Genomic DNA, 16,372 nt, shown 5'->3' on the forward strand with positions numbered 1-16,372 from the left:
AGTTACTGTGTCAATTTCGCCTTCGAATGGGTGAAGTACGGCAACACTTGCGAAATCATTTGCTTTAACGTCTGCTGCCACAGATGTAGGCAATGTTGATTAGTTGGGTGTGTTAAATAGTCCAGTGCTTTCAAGAGTTAAATTCTTATACGAATCTAAAATTAAATTTGCGATTCTCATTCAATTCTAACTTGAATTTATTGTGTTGTGCCAGCTAAAATGGGACTTAAAGGTTGTGAAATTCAATTAGATAATCCATGGAACACATACTATGCGGGACAGACCATTAATGGACAAGTGAAATTGACTTTTGATTCAGCGAAAAAAGTACGAGGTAGGATCATCGCAAATTATTATACGCACACATATGTACATACATATATGTGTAGAAACGAAAATAAAAATTTCAAATCTCGCAAAGATTACGGTTCAATTGATGAAGAGAATGTTATATTAGATATTTGCGAATTAATGCAATAGTATTACTCATCTATGACGACATAAGTTGAAACGTATCGCATCATTTTCGTTCGTGATGCACTATGCATCTATTATTAGAGGCGATTGTGAAACTACACCACCTCCCTATTTTGAATCAGCAATAGCCGGCTCTAGCGCACAAATACATTCTTATTCTTATTTTGTGTGCCCAATCACTTCGATATTTCGAACGATTGAAGAAACTTGAAAAAGCGGTTTCGTGCTGTATTTTTTGTTACTTTTTATTACCTTTTTGTTTATATAGGACTGGCAGTGACCTCTGCAGCTCAAAAATTCCTACATACTTAGTTATATACGAATGTACATATGTACATACATATGTATGCCTATACTATATTTATTTATTTATGCTAATGTGATATATATTCATAAACATAACAACAATTTAACATTAAAATTTAGCTTATTATATGCGGGTGTCCGTACTTGTTTGCCATATTTGAAAACAACCATATCAATATTGCTACATACATACTTACAATACAAACTAATGTAGAAAGAATCCAGACGAATTCGCATACAAATCGCACTTTCGCCCCAAATGCACAGTGGAATTTCAAGTATTTTGTGTATTTCTAATTCTGCGGTTACGTACTACGCATACATACTTATTGTTGGTCGTGTCGTGTTGTCCCAAAAATCAGCATCTTATCTCTCATAGCTGCTGTGACTGCTAACTCGAATTAATTTTAAGTCTTGCACGGAATATTCTTATTTGTAATTAACAGTATATTTTGCTGTTTATAGAGATAATATGTTATCTAAATTCTAATGAGCATTATTTCTTTTGTGACGAATATTGTGAATCAAGATGCGAATGATGTCATCTCACTTAGTTGACATGCTTACATACAAACGTATATGTATGAGTTGCTGATCAGCATTAAACATTGCTGTGGTGACAGTGAAGTAATAGCATTGAATTATTAATAGATTTTGCAAAAGGGAGCAGTCGCTATTTAATTATTTAAATTGTATAAATGTTTGTATACGCATAAGTATATATACATATTTATTTAATGTTTTTCTCTTGACTTAAAATATATTTCGATACCCTTTAGGCATTATAATAAGGTTCCTCGGCGAAGCCAATACTGAATGGTCGGAGACAAAAACTGTAACCACAAGCGAAGGAAAGACTGAACAGGAAACGGAAACTTTGCGCGGTCATGAGGAGTATTTCCAAATTCAGTACTATCTTTTGGGCGGAAAGAATAGTAAGTAAACAAACGAATAAAGAATAAATAAATTCAAAATGTATAAAAAAAAATTCATCTAGCTGCATATTGCTTATCACAATCAGCCAAAAAGTATGCAACATTTTATATTCTGCGCCGAAAAGTTGCTAATTTTAAATTTACATCTCAATCTAGGTTCCGAAACTGAGCTCCCAGCTGGAACGCACACCTACCCTTTCACATGTGCATTGCCGCCTACATTGCCCTCTTCATTTGAGGGTGAATTCGGTCATGTACGTTACACTGTTAAGGTAACACTAGATCGTCCATGGAAATTTGATCAGGATATGAAAATGGCTTTCACCGTTATCTCTCCAGTCGATCTTAACGTTAACCCACGTGTAAAGGTCAGTGAAATTTAAAAAAAAACATTAAACACTGTATATATATTAATATATGTATGTATATCATTTAAAAAAATTATCATGTAGGAGCCATATAAGCTGGAGTTGGAGAAGAGTTTTTGCTGCTTCTGTTGCCGTTCTGGTCCATTATCGGTAATCACTACCGTGCCGGTGACTGGCTATGTATCAGGCCAAACAATACCAATCACTTGTGAATGCGATAATGCCAGTAATGTTGGCATCACATCGGTTAAGTTTATTTTACGCAAGCGAGTCACGTTCCAAGTAAACCAACCGCGTGCGGAAAAGAAACAAAGCAAAATTACAATATCCGAATTGAGCATTGGCCCAGTTGCGGGCGGTGAGACACGCACATTCACGCAACAATTGGAAATTCCAGCACTGCCACCAACAAATTTACTCAACTGTGGAATTATATCGTTGGATTATGATTTACATGTATGTAAGCTTAATGGGGTTGGAAGCGCATATTCATATATATGTACCTATATTGATTTAATAATATATTTTTTGTGATTAATTATGTACACACATTCTAGATTGAATGTGACGTCAGCGGTCCCCATCGTAATTTATCTGGTAACATACCAATTATTCTGGGTACAATTCCTTTGGCATCATTCAAGCCACCGGCACCCTATACAGATGTGCCTGCACAAATGCCGACACAGCAACCACAAGATCAAGATCCATCATTGGCACCAACGCAACCAGTTAGCCCCGCTAGTCCACCAAGTGATGGTGCGGGTGGTGCGCTTGGCTGGAATGTAGCCGACAGCGCCGGTGGGCAACTATATCCAAATATACGTAAGTGTTATGCAAAATAAAAAATAAAATGTACATAATAAAATTGATGTGCTTCTATTTACAATTTCAGCGCCACCACAATTTGTCGAGACACAGTTCCGTGCGCCAAAAATCACTGGCATTGAGGATTCGGAGCACACAACAATTGTTGGCGATGCTAATTTTGCGCCACGTTATCCAACGTTCCAGTTCAATAATGCGACTGCACCACCACATCACTAAAATGTGGTGCATGCATGTGACAGTGGCGCATAAGCCAACCATAAGCGACAGCACAATGATATTAATTATTTACACAAGTCTATCTGTTATAATCTTGTGATTTACCATCATATAATCGCACAAACTAAGCATTTATTTGTTTCGCTTGAATTTCTTTGGAGAATTGCTTGAACATTTCAAACAAAAACAACGCTTATATTTTTCACTAGTCTATTATAGCGTACATTTGGCTTCCGTCCGCAGTGCTTGTCAAATACAGTTAATTTCAACTAGAAAAAAATACTTAAAATAAGTAATAAAATAAAGACGAGTGCCTAGAAATAAAATCGTTAGCAGCTCAACAATTATTAGCTTAAATTATTGTAGTAATTTGTATGCCAACTAAAAGTGAAAAAGGAATTTTTATAACAATTTGATATTTCATATGTATAAAATTAGACGAAACATACAAGTATCGAAATTGAGTTACTTTATAAACGAATTTACACACACTCTCTTTTATTTTAATTTCTATACTACATACAAATATGTATAATTATGAGAATCTCAGCTGTTTGAACGCACATTTTTATGGTTAACGCATTTCTGATTTGTTCATTAGTGAATAATTGCCAAGTTGAACAAAGCTATATACTATTTTATATATATACATACATACACTCAATATGTATAAATAGTTGGAAATTTTTTTATTTTTTTAAACTCTTTGTTTCTCTAAGAACATTTGTTTTAAATTTAAGTCAAGAAAAGTTTTATTCAAATATACTCGCGAAATTTTTAATACAACAGCGTTTGCTCACTTATCGAACGGTTTTTTGTTGTTTTTATCACGTTTTTGCACGTGTATAAGTACTTTTATAGCATTGCCCTTTCTATGACGGGACGTGTCAAAAGCTTCAATAGTATCTTCAATATCAAAATGATGCGTCACCAGCTTCTTCACACCTGTGTTCTTTGTAGCCACTAATTCCAAAGCAGATTGATAGCTGAAATGCATATAAATAGTATAGTAAATATATTCATTATGTACTGTATATGCACATAACATACTCATTGCAGTAACGGAAGACGCCCTTCAGATCCACCTCCCGTGTAAGCGCTTCCATTAGAGGAAACTTTATGTCCGCCGCGCCCATGCCGGTAACTGTGCATATGCCACCGGAGCGTGTGCACTTGAAATGTATAGAAATTATTTAACTTAAAGCTAACCTCAAAATGTGATAGAGAGAAAAAAAGAAGAGGAAAAACGGTTCGCAAACTAATGCCAATGTTGGATACAATTTGACATTTGAAAACTATAAAAACCAGAATTTTTCCTTGCAAGAGCGGTAAAAAATGGAATTAACTGTTAATTGTTGAAACTAGTATAGATCTACCGCTCTACAAATCCAGGCGACCACATATATCAATATTTTTTTTCGATCCAAACGGGGTTAGATCGCCGAAACAAAACAGCCTTTGGTCGGATGAAATCCGCGTCAATTCCGGTGCGTAGAACCGGCTGTCGTGGGAATTGATCTTTCGGTCCGACCCCGTCGAAACAGCACGTTTCCTAGACCTCCCGTTAGATGACGTCGACGACAGCACAGATAACCATTACCATCCTAACCGGGATTGAGAAACCGTTAAAACAACAACAACAACTAATATTTTTTAAATTAAGACTCCTAAGAAGCCAAAAATGTCCAAATCCATTGGGCCTGACGGGAGTAAACTATCTCACCAACGTCCTCAACCTGTCGCTGATACCCGATGTGTGGAAAATCGGAAGAGTAATACCACTACTGAAACCTGGAAAACCCGCCAACAAAGTGGTTTCTTATCGTCTGATAACTTTCCTTTCCCCAGTAGTGAAGACACTTGAGGTTTTCCTACACTCAACCTTCACACACCATCTGAGCCTATAAAAGCACCAGCATTGCTTCCGGAAAGTGCACAGCACTTAGCGTCGTAAACGCTGAGATAGTTTGTAGCCCTAACCAGAAACCACCCTGCGAGAGAACGATCCTCGTTGCGTTGGACTTGTCAAAAATACTAATCTACAAGAGAATATCGAAAAATCTACGCTCCCTCCAGGACTGAAAAGGTGGACTATGAACCACCTGAGCGGTCGTCTATCATCCGTACAACTTCAAGGTAAAACTAAAAACTGAGCAGAATTAAATAAGGAATGCTGCCCTCTCCCCGTTACTGTTTAACTTCTACATCTCGAAACTACCGCAACTACCAGAGGGAATTTCTATCACTTGATGATTGCACGATAATGACGTCGCGCAACGGAACACTGTCAGAACACTGCACTCCGTACAACGACAGGATGGCTTTTGATGTTAAGAAGCATAATGAACTCCCCTCCACGCAGTTTCTGCTAGAGTGCTTTCGCAGAAATCATCCCTGCAGTGACCTGCTTGGATCGGAACTGACTCCTAGGAGTATCAAGAGGTCCTAAGACAATACGCCGGCCAGACTTGGTACGCAACTAACTTCAGACATGCACTGACCGTCATTCACAGTGGATCCATTAACACCTTTACAGACTCCCTCTCAGTGAATGGCGTGCTTGGAGTCAAACCACCATCCAATGCAGACGAAAAGCTCAAGTTGCCGCGAGAAACGAGAGTGACCCTTGCGCAGTTGTAATGAAGGGAAAACTTTGCTTACATAAATGCCCAGCCGCACGGCTTGTTCATTGCCCACACAATCGATTGTTCTATCTGGCCTAGCTCCGATTTCTTTAATTAATTTTTGGGCTGCTTCCTGCACATCCATATCTTTGCACACCTTCAATGCGTGGGTCACACCCAAATCCATTGCCACCTGAAGTCGTTGCTCATTTAAATCGAGAATTGTCGTCGAGGCAGCACCCCATGCCTTTGCCACAATATGTGTCACCAATCCTATAGGACCCGCACCTATGATGAGTACATGCGAACCGAGCCGAACTTTTGCGCGTCGACACGAAGCTACACCAATCGATAATGGTTCCAGTAAAGCACCCTCCTCCATTGTCACATGATCGGGTAATTTGTAGCAAAAATCGGCCATATGATTGTAATAGCGACGCAAATTGCCATTATATGGTGGGTTGGCGCAGAATTTCATATGCGGACATAAATTGTATCTGCCCTTCTTGCATAGTTCGCATATGCGACAGCATTCACCTGGTTCGATGGCGACACGATCACCCTCTTTCAAATTCTTAACACCTTTACCCAGTTTTGCGACAATACCCGAAGCTTCGTGTCCCATAATTATAGGTTTTTTCAGCACAAACGAGCCGACTCTGCCTTTTGTTAAATAGTGTACATCGGTACCGCAAATACCCACTGTGTCCATGGCTAACAGTACCTCTGTGAAATCAAAAATTAATGTTTGCATTTTTTATGTTTGTGAAAATGTTGTAGTCAAATCCACAACATTTGACTTTAAACCACTTACGTCCTGGAAGTGCTTCAGGTATAGGTGTTTGTTCCTAAAATTTAAGAAAGCTATTTCAGTAAAGATATTCCTTTTATATAGATATAAGACTCAACTTTGGAGTTCGCTTACCAATCGCAAATCTTCGATGGCATGCAACACTGCGGATAGGTTATCTTTTCCATCTTTCTTTTTACCTTTGCCGTCCGAACCGCCACCACATGCAGATTTTTTAACCTTTTCGCCTTTCTTCGACTTTTTGCCTTTGTCGGCACCTCCACCTTTCTTTGACTTTTTACCTTTGCCGTCGGAACCACTAGCACATTTCGAACTGAAACTCTGTGCAACGTCTCCAACAATTTTTGGCATTTGGCGTAAGTGGAAGGCAAGCGTTGGCGCAACACATTTGAACGAAGCTAACGTACGGTATTGACCCAAAATCATTTTTAAAATTTTAAATAAACATTTGTATCTAATTTTTAAATTTTTTTTTATCCAAATTTAGTTATTTAAATATTATTTATATTTTTAGTGTTTTTCTGAAGTTACACAAAAGTTTTGTAAAGAATAAAGTGAAATGAAAGACTTTTAGGAAGTTACTTGATTTTTACACATGATTCAGGGTGATTCATTTCGAGGTTTCCTAGTTTTGTAAAGAAAAAACACATAAACTAAAAATTTAATGGGAAATTTTTATTAACATTCGAAAGAACATTCTTTATATATATTTTAAAGGTTATCTCATTCAAATGTTGACCGCCGCTACGTCACAGATGGTCCATCCGTTGAGTCTAATTTTTGATTACTCGTTCGAGCATTTTGGCTCTTAACTGGCGAATGACACATTAGACTTTAGACTTCGCATACCCACAAAGGAAAGAGTCTAACGGTGTGAAATCACACGATCTTAGTGGCCAATCGACCGGCCCAAAACATGAAATTATCTGTTCAATCCATTGATTGATGCGGTGTGTTTGAAGTGGCGTCGTCTTGTTGAAACCAGGCATCAAAAAGTCAGTTATCATGGCGCGGTAAGGCGACAACGGTCGCCATTGACAGTTACGTTCTCACCGGCATAATTTTTGAAGAAATATGGACCGAAGATCCCACCGGCCTGTTTGAGGGCCAAACCGTTGTTTTTACTGGATAAAATGGCAGCTCCTGAATCTGTTCAAGTTGCTCTTCGTCCCAAATGCGTCAATTTTGCTTGTTTACATACCCATTAAGTCAGTAATGGACCTCACCGCTGAACAAAATTTGGCTCAAAAACGTCGGATCTACTCAGAACTTTTCAAGAGCCCATAGAGCGAAGCTATGTCGTTTGGGAAGGTTGAGCGACTACATTTATACAAGCTACATTTTGTATTGTATGGTTTCCAATTTAAAATTTCGACGTAAAATGCGCCAAGTCGTTTCATACGTCAGTCTAAGTTGCTGCAAACGGCGCCGTATCGATTCTCCACGGTCTTCGTGTACACTCTCAGTTACAACTACTATATTTTCTTCACTGCGTGCTGGACGTGATCTATCCGGTCGAATATTCACCAGTAATGCATGTTGAGTCTCTAGATGGGTGATGGTGTTTCGAATAGTACGCTCAGTAAGCGAATTATGTTAACCATACCATGAGCGTAGCTCGCGTTTATAGGTACTTATGAAAGAATTGAAAAATAATGGAGATCCTCTCAAAATTTGTGATATCTTGTGGAAAAGTAGAAGCACTAAAGGTTTGAAACACGAACTCACACAAATCCAAATGCGGAATATACGGTATTATTCAAAGAGAATTGGATAAAAGTCCACAGCTATTGCAAAACCTATACAAAAATTTCCAAGATTTCCACTTTGCTCAGATCTACCTGTATGAAGAATTTTTGAATAATTGTAAGCTCTAACCAAGTAATTTCATACCACTGAATATGCTTCGGCTGTGAAAGACGTCATTGTAACGTTCGTAATTGGCTTCAAATTTGTTTGCCTGAGATACGAAAAAGGGATGATTAACAACGTAGTTGAGCACCCTACATGCATCAAATACACCATTACTGGTGGAGGGATGTGGGTTTATAATCATTATATGCTCAGGAGCCCATTTTGAAGGCGATAATAAAGATTTGTATTCAAATACATGAATACATTGTTAGTCCGGGTCAACTTTGATTACATGATACATAACTACAAAGCCTGATTATAAAATGCCTTAAAGCATCAATATGCTACGTCTTATTTCATTTCGTTTCAAAATGATTTACAATCAACTTAAGCTTTGAATATGTAAAACTATCGTCTTGTACTTTGGATTATACGTCACTGTTTATTTGATAAGAAAAACACACAACATTGCTCATCATTTCAACACTGGGTGGTTTTGACATCGAAATCAGCAATTTTAACCCATTAACATCGTACGTTATATACGAGTACATGTTTGATTTTTTCCATTTGAGAGAGTCCGAGATTGTATAAAGCCTACCGTCAAAAAATTTATTTGACCTTATCAATGTGACTTTAGGCCTGGAAAATCAACAACTGACCAGATATTCACCTTGCGTTAAATTTTGGAAAAGACCCGTGAAACGAGGATCGACACACATCACTTTAGCTGCTATATGGTGCAAAGACATGGACGATACAACATCTGATGCGTCGATGTTATGGCTAGGCCATGTAGTTCGAATGGACGAGAACACTCCAGCTCAGAAAGTATTCGAGGCAGTAACTGCCGAGGAACAGAAGAAGAGGAAGACTTTCACTCCGTTGGAATTGGAAAAACTTTGTCTCTAGAAAATGCGGTGCAGATTCTTGAATCACGCCATTTCCGGTGACCCTTGGGGGAAAGTTGCACCTGCGTTGCCAGGATAACTGTTTACAGGATCATCTAAAGTGAAAAATGCGTTTTTAGTTAAAACCTTAAATTAGAACTTGGACGAAGAAAAAAATGAAAATTTCGCGACATTTTTTTTATCAAAATGGTCGAGAAATCTTGCCAAGCGGGTTAAAAAACACAGTTTCGGGAAAAACGCGTTTAAAAAATCGCACTTATCATAGCTAACCTCGAGCACACAAGTTCTCAAGGCTTTATCTCCGAAACTATTACTCGGATCAACTTGACAATTAAGGACAATATTAAAGAGGTGTTGTAGAATTTATAAAGACAATAAAAATAATCGATTTTTTGAAACCCGTAAACTCCTTAATAGCTTCATGTGAAATAGTTTAGCGGTCTGAAGACAATGTGATTGTAACAGATATTGTAAATAATTAATTCAAAAATATAGACACTACTCTTTTGGGGTCTCAATTTCAACAGTTAAACGCTCTTTTTTTGACAGCTCGAAAAAAAGTAGCAGTGTCATTCAAATCGTCTGAAAATTTAACGCAAAAACCACACGAAAAGGAGCCAGAATTTATTGACCCAACACCACGAAAGTTAGACGTACGAGACTCGAAAAGTGCATCTATATCTGAACTAACCCTTCCGCGAACAAGGAAACAAATGAAGGATACTAAAGAAAAAGCTGGTGTCAGATTAGGTCAATTAGTCGCTAATAACTTTTGCTTCCACCGGAGAAAATCCAATAATTACAGTTGACAGCTATTATTGAGTTAAGGACATAAACGTTAATATAGCTTGTCTATATTCAATCTCCAGATACAACGATTTTGGCAGTAAGGATCTAAATGAGAATGCTTCCCGGACTGGAGCCAGAGGAAAAAATGGTGGTTTTAAATTTTTACTCGGTTTATCGATGTTTCTATTCAAAATGCTTGGCTGCCTAATCGCGAATCTAGCTCAACGCTCTCTCAACTTCAGTTTCGCCGACCTATAGAGTTTTGTTCACCTGACAGCTGTTTGTAAAACTAATCGAGACGGATATAGGATTATATACATATATATATAGAAATAATCAGGATGACGAGACGAGATGAAATTCGGATATCTGTCTGTCTGTTCGTCCCTTCGTCTGACTGTGTAAGCTTTTACCTGAGTAAAAATTTAGGTATCGTAATGAAACTTGGTATGCGTGTTCCTTGGAAAAACTGGAGGACGAAGGATGACTTTGTAGATGAAACGCCATAAATAAGCACAAAATAAAGATGTAACTGTAATTTAGAACAGGGAATCGCAGCAGCTAGAGGCATCTGTGTGGTAAAAGTTTTGAAAAACTATGTGGGCATGGCCCCGCCCTCTACTTGTATTTGGTTTAATGTAAATACCTCCTAAACCACTCAAGCAGTCTTCTTTAGAATCCCCCGATGTTCCAAGAAGACTTTACCGTTTCTTAGTATTATTTCTTAGTTAATCAAATATTCAGATAGCAACAATGTTCCATTTGTACACTGTGGTTCTATACAAGTTCTAGCAGCTAAAAATTGCAACAGCGTTGATTAGTCGTACAAGTAATCACTACAGGTTCGGCATTCTTATCATATACGTATTTTTTTTGTTTATACTGCTCTTTTACATATACACATTTCTAAAAATTTTTATTACTGTCGATAATCTGTTGACGTATTTTTTGACTTTCATTGACCTACAGTACGGCTTGATATATTGACATTGGTGAGAGAAAATCCCAGATCTTCAAACTTGACCTATAACAATAAAGGTCTGAAATGACAATGCGTAGTTAAAACAGCAATATTTTCTATTGGAGCGGACTTGTTATTAGAAAACAAAGTATTTTCTTTACTATGAATAATGATAACCTCTGATGTTGCGTCTTTTTTGTTGTTCGAAAGAAGCATTTTTTAAGAATTCTCATATATGTACATCGCATAAATTGGAACGTTGAGGTGTAGAAATTTGTCTTCATAAACACTATAATAAGTTTAAAGCCAGAGCCTACTTTGGCTAATAGAAACCCGTTTTAATGTAAATTTTGCAGTCTTAGATAGAAAAAAATCTTAGACAGCGAATTTTTAGACTTGAAAAACACTTACTTTAATGAAGTTCACTTAGATTTATTATTTGTGTCTCGAGGTTGCACGTGTATCATGACTTTGATGGCACCACCATGTCCATGGCGGGCAGTTTCGAAAGCTTTTGCCGTCTCTGTGATATCGAAGTGGTGAGTAATCAAACGTTTTACATTCACCTTACCGGACGCAACCAATGCCAATGCAGCCGGATAGCTAATAACGAATATAAAATTAAATTTTGACTTTAATTACTTGACTTCAATAACAACTCACTCATTGCAGTAGCGGAAAACACCACGTATATCGACTTCTCGCACCAACGCATTAATCAAGGGTACTTTCGACTCAGCACCACCCATGCCTACAATTACAACGCAACCGCCTGAGCGTGTAGCCTAAAAAAATTATTAATTTTATTATTGCTACTAATTTTGTTATTGATATTCTATATATTTCACTTACGAAAACGCTCAGACGTGTGGTTGACTCGGCACCGCAACAATCGATCGCTTTATCAGGTTCAACACCCATTATTTCACGCACCTTTTTTGCCAAATCTTCCGCGCAGTCATCTTTGTCGATGAGTAATGTATGTGTGGCACCCAATTTCTTAGCGACATCCAATCGCTGTTGCACCAAATCGGTGATCATAACCTGTACAGCACCCATGGCTTGCGCGGCTGCTAATGTCACCAAACCAATGGGACCAGCGCCCAATACAAGTACCTTCGAACCAAGCCTAACACCAGCGCGCCGACAAGCATGTACACCACATGAAAGTGGCTCCAGCAATGCACCCTCCTCCATAGTCATATGATCGGGCAGTTTGTAGCAGAAATCGGCAGCATGTTTATAGTAGCGTGTGAGGTTGCCATCATAAGGTGGTGTCGCACAGAATATCATGCCAAGACAGAGATTATATTGGCCAGCTTTGCAATAGTTGCAGTAACGGCAAGGTACGCCCGGCTCACACGCTACCCGATCACCCACCACAAGATGTTTCACTTTTTTGCCCACTTTAGCTACAATGCCAGAAGCTTCGTGTCCGATGATCATTGGTTTTGTGAGCACAAAATCGCCAATGCGTCCATGTACTAAGTAATGCACATCAGAACCACAGATACCTACACAGTCCATTTTCAAGAGCACCTCTATGGAAAACAAACGAAATTTTTAATTTGATTTCTGAATAGTAAAGGAATGAAATATTCGACAGATGCACTAACCATCATCAGCAATTTTTGGAATGGGGCGTTGTTCCTACAAAGAAAGGGTAACAGAAACTGTAAATTATTATTTTACCATAATTTACTAATTTTAAGCAAATTCTGTACTCAAATGTCTATTGAAATAATATATTGAAAGTATTCTGAATTCGATCCTTAACCCAGTTTTGCCTTTACTTACCAGTCTCATGTGTATACAGAACATCCCATGGAACACGGAGCATGCATTAGCTTCGTTATAGAATATGGTCGGACGAAAGCATGTCCGACGATTGGAACTTAAGGGTGCTCTGCCCAAAAAGGGAGATCCCACAATCTGCGCCAACTACCGTGGGATACGTCTCCTTAACATCGCGTATAAGGTTCTATCGAGCGTATTGTGTGAAAGATTAAAGCCCACAGTCAACAAGCTGATTAAAGCTTATCAGTGTGGCTTTCAGCCTGGAAAATGAGCAACTGACCAGATATTCACCATGCGCCAAATATCATGGAAAAAACCCGCGAAAATAGGATCGGCACACGCCACCAAAACGAGGTTTCAGACAAGGCGATTCCCTAACATGCGACTTCTTCAATCTACTACTGGGGAGAATAATTCGAGCTGCAGAGCTGAATCGAAAAAGCCCAATCTTCACACATACAGCCATCTTTGTCATTAGTAAGTGGCCTCTAACATCACAGTCGCAAAATGTTAATTGAAAACACCAGCCGAGTCTACGCTTTACCAAAAAATGTGTATCGATGCATTAATACCCAGTGTGGTCATGGTGAGCAGTACATCTTAGGAATCAAGAATAATTTGTTTTTGTGTGAAGTTTTCTTATTCAAATTTGAGAAATCGCTTTGAGTTTGCTTACCAGTCGCAAATCTTCGATGCCATACAGCACGGCCGTTAAGTTATCCTTTTCATCTTTCTTTGATTTCTTACCTTTGCCATCAGAACTGCCAGCACATTTCGAACTGAAGCGCTTTACTACGTCTCCAATAATTTTTGGCACGTGACGTAAATGGATGGCAAATGTTGGCGCTGCATATTTGAGCGAAGTAAAGGTGGAATATTGACCCAAAATCATTATTGAAAATTTAAATGTACATTTGTATTTAATTTATTCGATTTTTATCCAAACTTAATTGCTTAAACTTTAAATTTGATTCATTTCGTCTCTATTATTATTTGCTCTTTTTGTAAAGACTTTTGAGTTAAAAAAATGAAACTGAAAAAGTTCTATAGTGTAGCTTGATTGATAGATTGATGTGCTAATAAAATATTTACCATTTCCTTGAATGACAATAAGTGCCTTCACTATTTATAGATATTATCGCCCAATAATGGGCATTCGCTTTTAGTTTGAATAGGTCTAACAACTCTCATTTCCTTGACCACTGATTTAATTTAATATGATATTCATCTTCGCGTAGTCATTACACCCGTTTGTCGGACTTAACAGCATTGTTAAGTCTTCGCCAATCGTCTCTCAACGAGTCTTTACGCACGACGGTGCCAATTGGAGATATAAAGTTTCGGCAGGTCTGCAACCTCATAATTCTTCCATTGACTTTGAGTCCTCATTTTCTTGTTCGGCCACCAAAGGGATCCGAATCGTACATTGAGCAAGCTAGGATTCTTCCATTCGGACAACATAACCAAACTAGCAAAGCCGCTGTATTTAGTGCGCCGCACTATCTCTATATCGCCATTATTCCATTCAATCAAGTACTCACCAAAATACTAAACAAAACTTTTTCGGAGAACTTTTATCTCGAACGCTCCTAAAGAATGTTCGTAGCTATTCGTTATCGTCTATGCTTCCGCAGCGGAACGGAGTAACTTATAGAGCCTTAGTTTAGAGAGCGGAATCCACTTTCCAATTGCTTAAGTAATGCATCGTCGTCGGCGTAGATCAATAACTGATATCTTTACAAAAAAAAAAACACGGTATTTGCTAAACTGAATACGTATGTATGTATATTAAGCCCAAAAGAGTGAAAGTAGTACTGTGTTTTGGCAATGTAACATATCTATGGCAGTCAGTCGCCTCTCTTCCACAATTGTAGGTCACTGTTCCGAAATTATGCTGAAGCTGTTAAAATATACTTAAAATTGTATAAAAAAAAACATGACCTGAACTACAGCGAATTTATAAACAGATAACTGATAAAAAATTTGCTCTAGAATAGGAGAAGTAACTCAGTCAGGCGCGCAACAAAAATGTAAAAACCAATTATTTATTTACGCCGTACCAAGTATCTGGGGATAGTCTTGGACAGCAAACTGCTGTGGAAGCACAACGTGGAAGAAAGAGTGAGGAAAGCCAGCAATGCTTTATACAAGTATGCGTGTGAGCAGATGCTCGGCACAACCTTGGGGCTCTATTCTTCTTTCATTCACTGGTGCTTTACAGCTATTGTTAGACCAATTCTGCTTTACAGAGCAGTAATGTAGTGGGCAGGCATATGAAAATCTGCCTACCGGAAGCCAATGGAAAGTCGAAAATGGACGATGGAATTGGTGCGGGAATATACTGCCCAGAGTTAGGCATAAAGCAACCTTTTAAATGGTCCGACCACTGTAGTATATTTCAAGCTGAGGTCTTTGCTATTGCGAAATCAGCGGAGCTGGCCTCTAATGCAATCTCTCATTGCATATCGGCCAGAAGTATCTTGGGAAGCACGGTAGGAGTAAAAAGTGTTGCCAGAAGTAAGCAACTTCACTTCTACTGGCCACAAAGGCTTTGAGGACAATGAGATAGTGGACGAGATTGACAAGAATGGTGTACGGCTAACATTCGAAAATGTGGTAAACCTTGAGAAACCCATGCATTGCCTATACGGCAATCTCGACAGAAGCATCGTAAAAAAAGTCAAAACACGATGGACCGAGCTGCAAATGTCATGTGCAAAACGATAGATCGGAAGTACACAAAATTCTTATTGGCACTCAATAGATGAGTCTGTAGGAACATAAACGAAATACTAGCCGGCAGACGCCCGCAGGCTGAGGCTGACATAACGAGAAGACCGCAAGAATTGTCTAGGGCAGGGCAACAGGGAAACAACGGAGTTCTCTTGTGCACTTTTCTCGCATTAACTAGTCTACGCTGTAAGCATTTGGGATTTCCACGGTATGATACACTGGAGGAGGTATCGATAGTGAGGCCGCAGAGTCTGTTAAATCCATCTGGTATCGCAAAGTACCAAAACTAACCTATGCATGGCTTATTGGCTTATCAGTTTAACCTATTTTTTTTACATATGTATGGTATTTGTACATAACTATATAGTCTTAAAAACGTCAAAAGCATCTGGCTCACTTTATTTAAAATTTCTTTAAGTTCTACTTCGAAGCATGTGAGATAAGCAAGTGGCGTGAAATTTAAAAAATTCCTAAATTTGCGAATTTTTTATATAATATGCCACACATGGTTAAGTAAATCATATATTCAGACAGCAACAATGTGATCTTGTGATCCTCAAGCTGTGAGAGCTAGAAATTGCATCATCAGTTAACAGATAATTCTAAGTCAACAGTGAAAGTGTGTACGTCTTTCTTATCAGTACATAATTATATATTTTTTTGTTGGATTTGCTGTTTCGTTTTGTATACATTTTATAATGTTTCAATATTCCCGAAACGCTTTTGACGTATTTTCTGACTTTTGTTGACCTACAATAA

At 38.2% G+C, this 16,372-nt stretch overlaps 3 protein-coding genes across 3 annotated transcripts; 1 reads left to right on the forward strand and 2 right to left on the reverse strand.

Moving 5' to 3' along the window:
- Positions 1–84: 84 nt before the first annotated feature.
- LOC105234106 (arrestin domain-containing protein 17) lies at positions 85–3,919 on the forward strand. Its single transcript, XM_011216361.4, has 6 exons — positions 85–334; positions 1,563–1,718; positions 1,875–2,086; positions 2,171–2,542; positions 2,644–2,911; positions 2,982–3,919. Exons 1-6 carry the CDS (start codon positions 220–222, stop codon positions 3,131–3,133), a joined length of 1,275 nt encoding a protein of 424 aa, XP_011214663.2. The 5' UTR covers positions 85–219; the 3' UTR covers positions 3,134–3,919.
- On the reverse strand, positions 3,783–7,155 carry LOC105234107 (sorbitol dehydrogenase). Its single transcript, XM_011216362.3, has 5 exons — positions 6,683–7,155; positions 6,572–6,605; positions 5,795–6,483; positions 4,184–4,305; positions 3,783–4,119 (listed from the first exon to the last, which is right to left on the reverse strand). The coding sequence occupies exons 1-5, from the start codon at positions 6,992–6,994 to the stop codon at positions 3,930–3,932; spliced, it is 1,347 nt and encodes a 448-aa protein (XP_011214664.2). The 5' UTR covers positions 6,995–7,155; the 3' UTR covers positions 3,783–3,929.
- Positions 6,861–13,932, reverse strand: LOC105234108 (sorbitol dehydrogenase). Its single transcript, XM_049449780.1, has 6 exons — positions 13,557–13,932; positions 12,700–12,733; positions 11,936–12,624; positions 11,747–11,868; positions 11,495–11,686; positions 6,861–6,966 (listed from the first exon to the last, which is right to left on the reverse strand). The coding sequence occupies exons 1-5, from the start codon at positions 13,770–13,772 to the stop codon at positions 11,506–11,508; spliced, it is 1,242 nt and encodes a 413-aa protein (XP_049305737.1). The 5' UTR covers positions 13,773–13,932; the 3' UTR covers positions 6,861–6,966; positions 11,495–11,505.
- Positions 13,933–16,372: the final 2,440 nt, after the last annotated feature.

The sequence above is a fragment of the Bactrocera dorsalis genome, chromosome 2, assembly GCF_023373825.1.
Source record: "Bactrocera dorsalis isolate Fly_Bdor chromosome 2, ASM2337382v1, whole genome shotgun sequence".
NCBI lineage: Eukaryota > Metazoa > Arthropoda > Insecta > Diptera > Tephritidae > Bactrocera > Bactrocera dorsalis.

Bases quoted from the DNA above. Each gene is read 5' to 3' on its own strand.
- LOC105234107 (XM_011216362.3), bottom strand. From the start codon at position 6,994: ATGATTTTGGGTCAATACCGTACGTTAGCTTCGTTCAAATGTGTTGCG. The intron at 6,606-6,682 runs GTAAGCGAACTC...CTTAAATTTTAG, and splicing joins CCATCGAAGATTTGCGATTG to GAACAAACACCTATACCTGA. The intron at 6,484-6,571 runs GTAAGTGGTTTA...TTGATTTCACAG, and splicing joins ACCTGAAGCACTTCCAGGAC to AGGTACTGTTAGCCATGGAC.
- LOC105234108 (XM_049449780.1), bottom strand. From the start codon at position 13,772: ATGATTTTGGGTCAATATTCCACCTTTACTTCGCTCAAATATGCAGCG. The intron at 12,625-12,699 runs GTTAGTGCATCT...TGTTTTCCATAG, and splicing joins TCCAAAAATTGCTGATGATG to AGGTGCTCTTGAAAATGGAC. The intron at 11,869-11,935 runs GTAAGTGAAATA...TAATTTTTTTAG, and splicing joins CCACACGTCTGAGCGTTTTC to GCTACACGCTCAGGCGGTTG.
- LOC105234106 (XM_011216361.4), top strand. From the start codon at position 220: ATGGGACTTAAAGGTTGTGAAATTCAATTAGATAATCCATGGAACACA. The intron at 335-1,562 runs GTAGGATCATCG...GATACCCTTTAG, and splicing joins TTCAGCGAAAAAAGTACGAG to GCATTATAATAAGGTTCCTC. The intron at 2,543-2,643 runs GTATGTAAGCTT...CACACATTCTAG, and splicing joins CGTTGGATTATGATTTACAT to ATTGAATGTGACGTCAGCGG.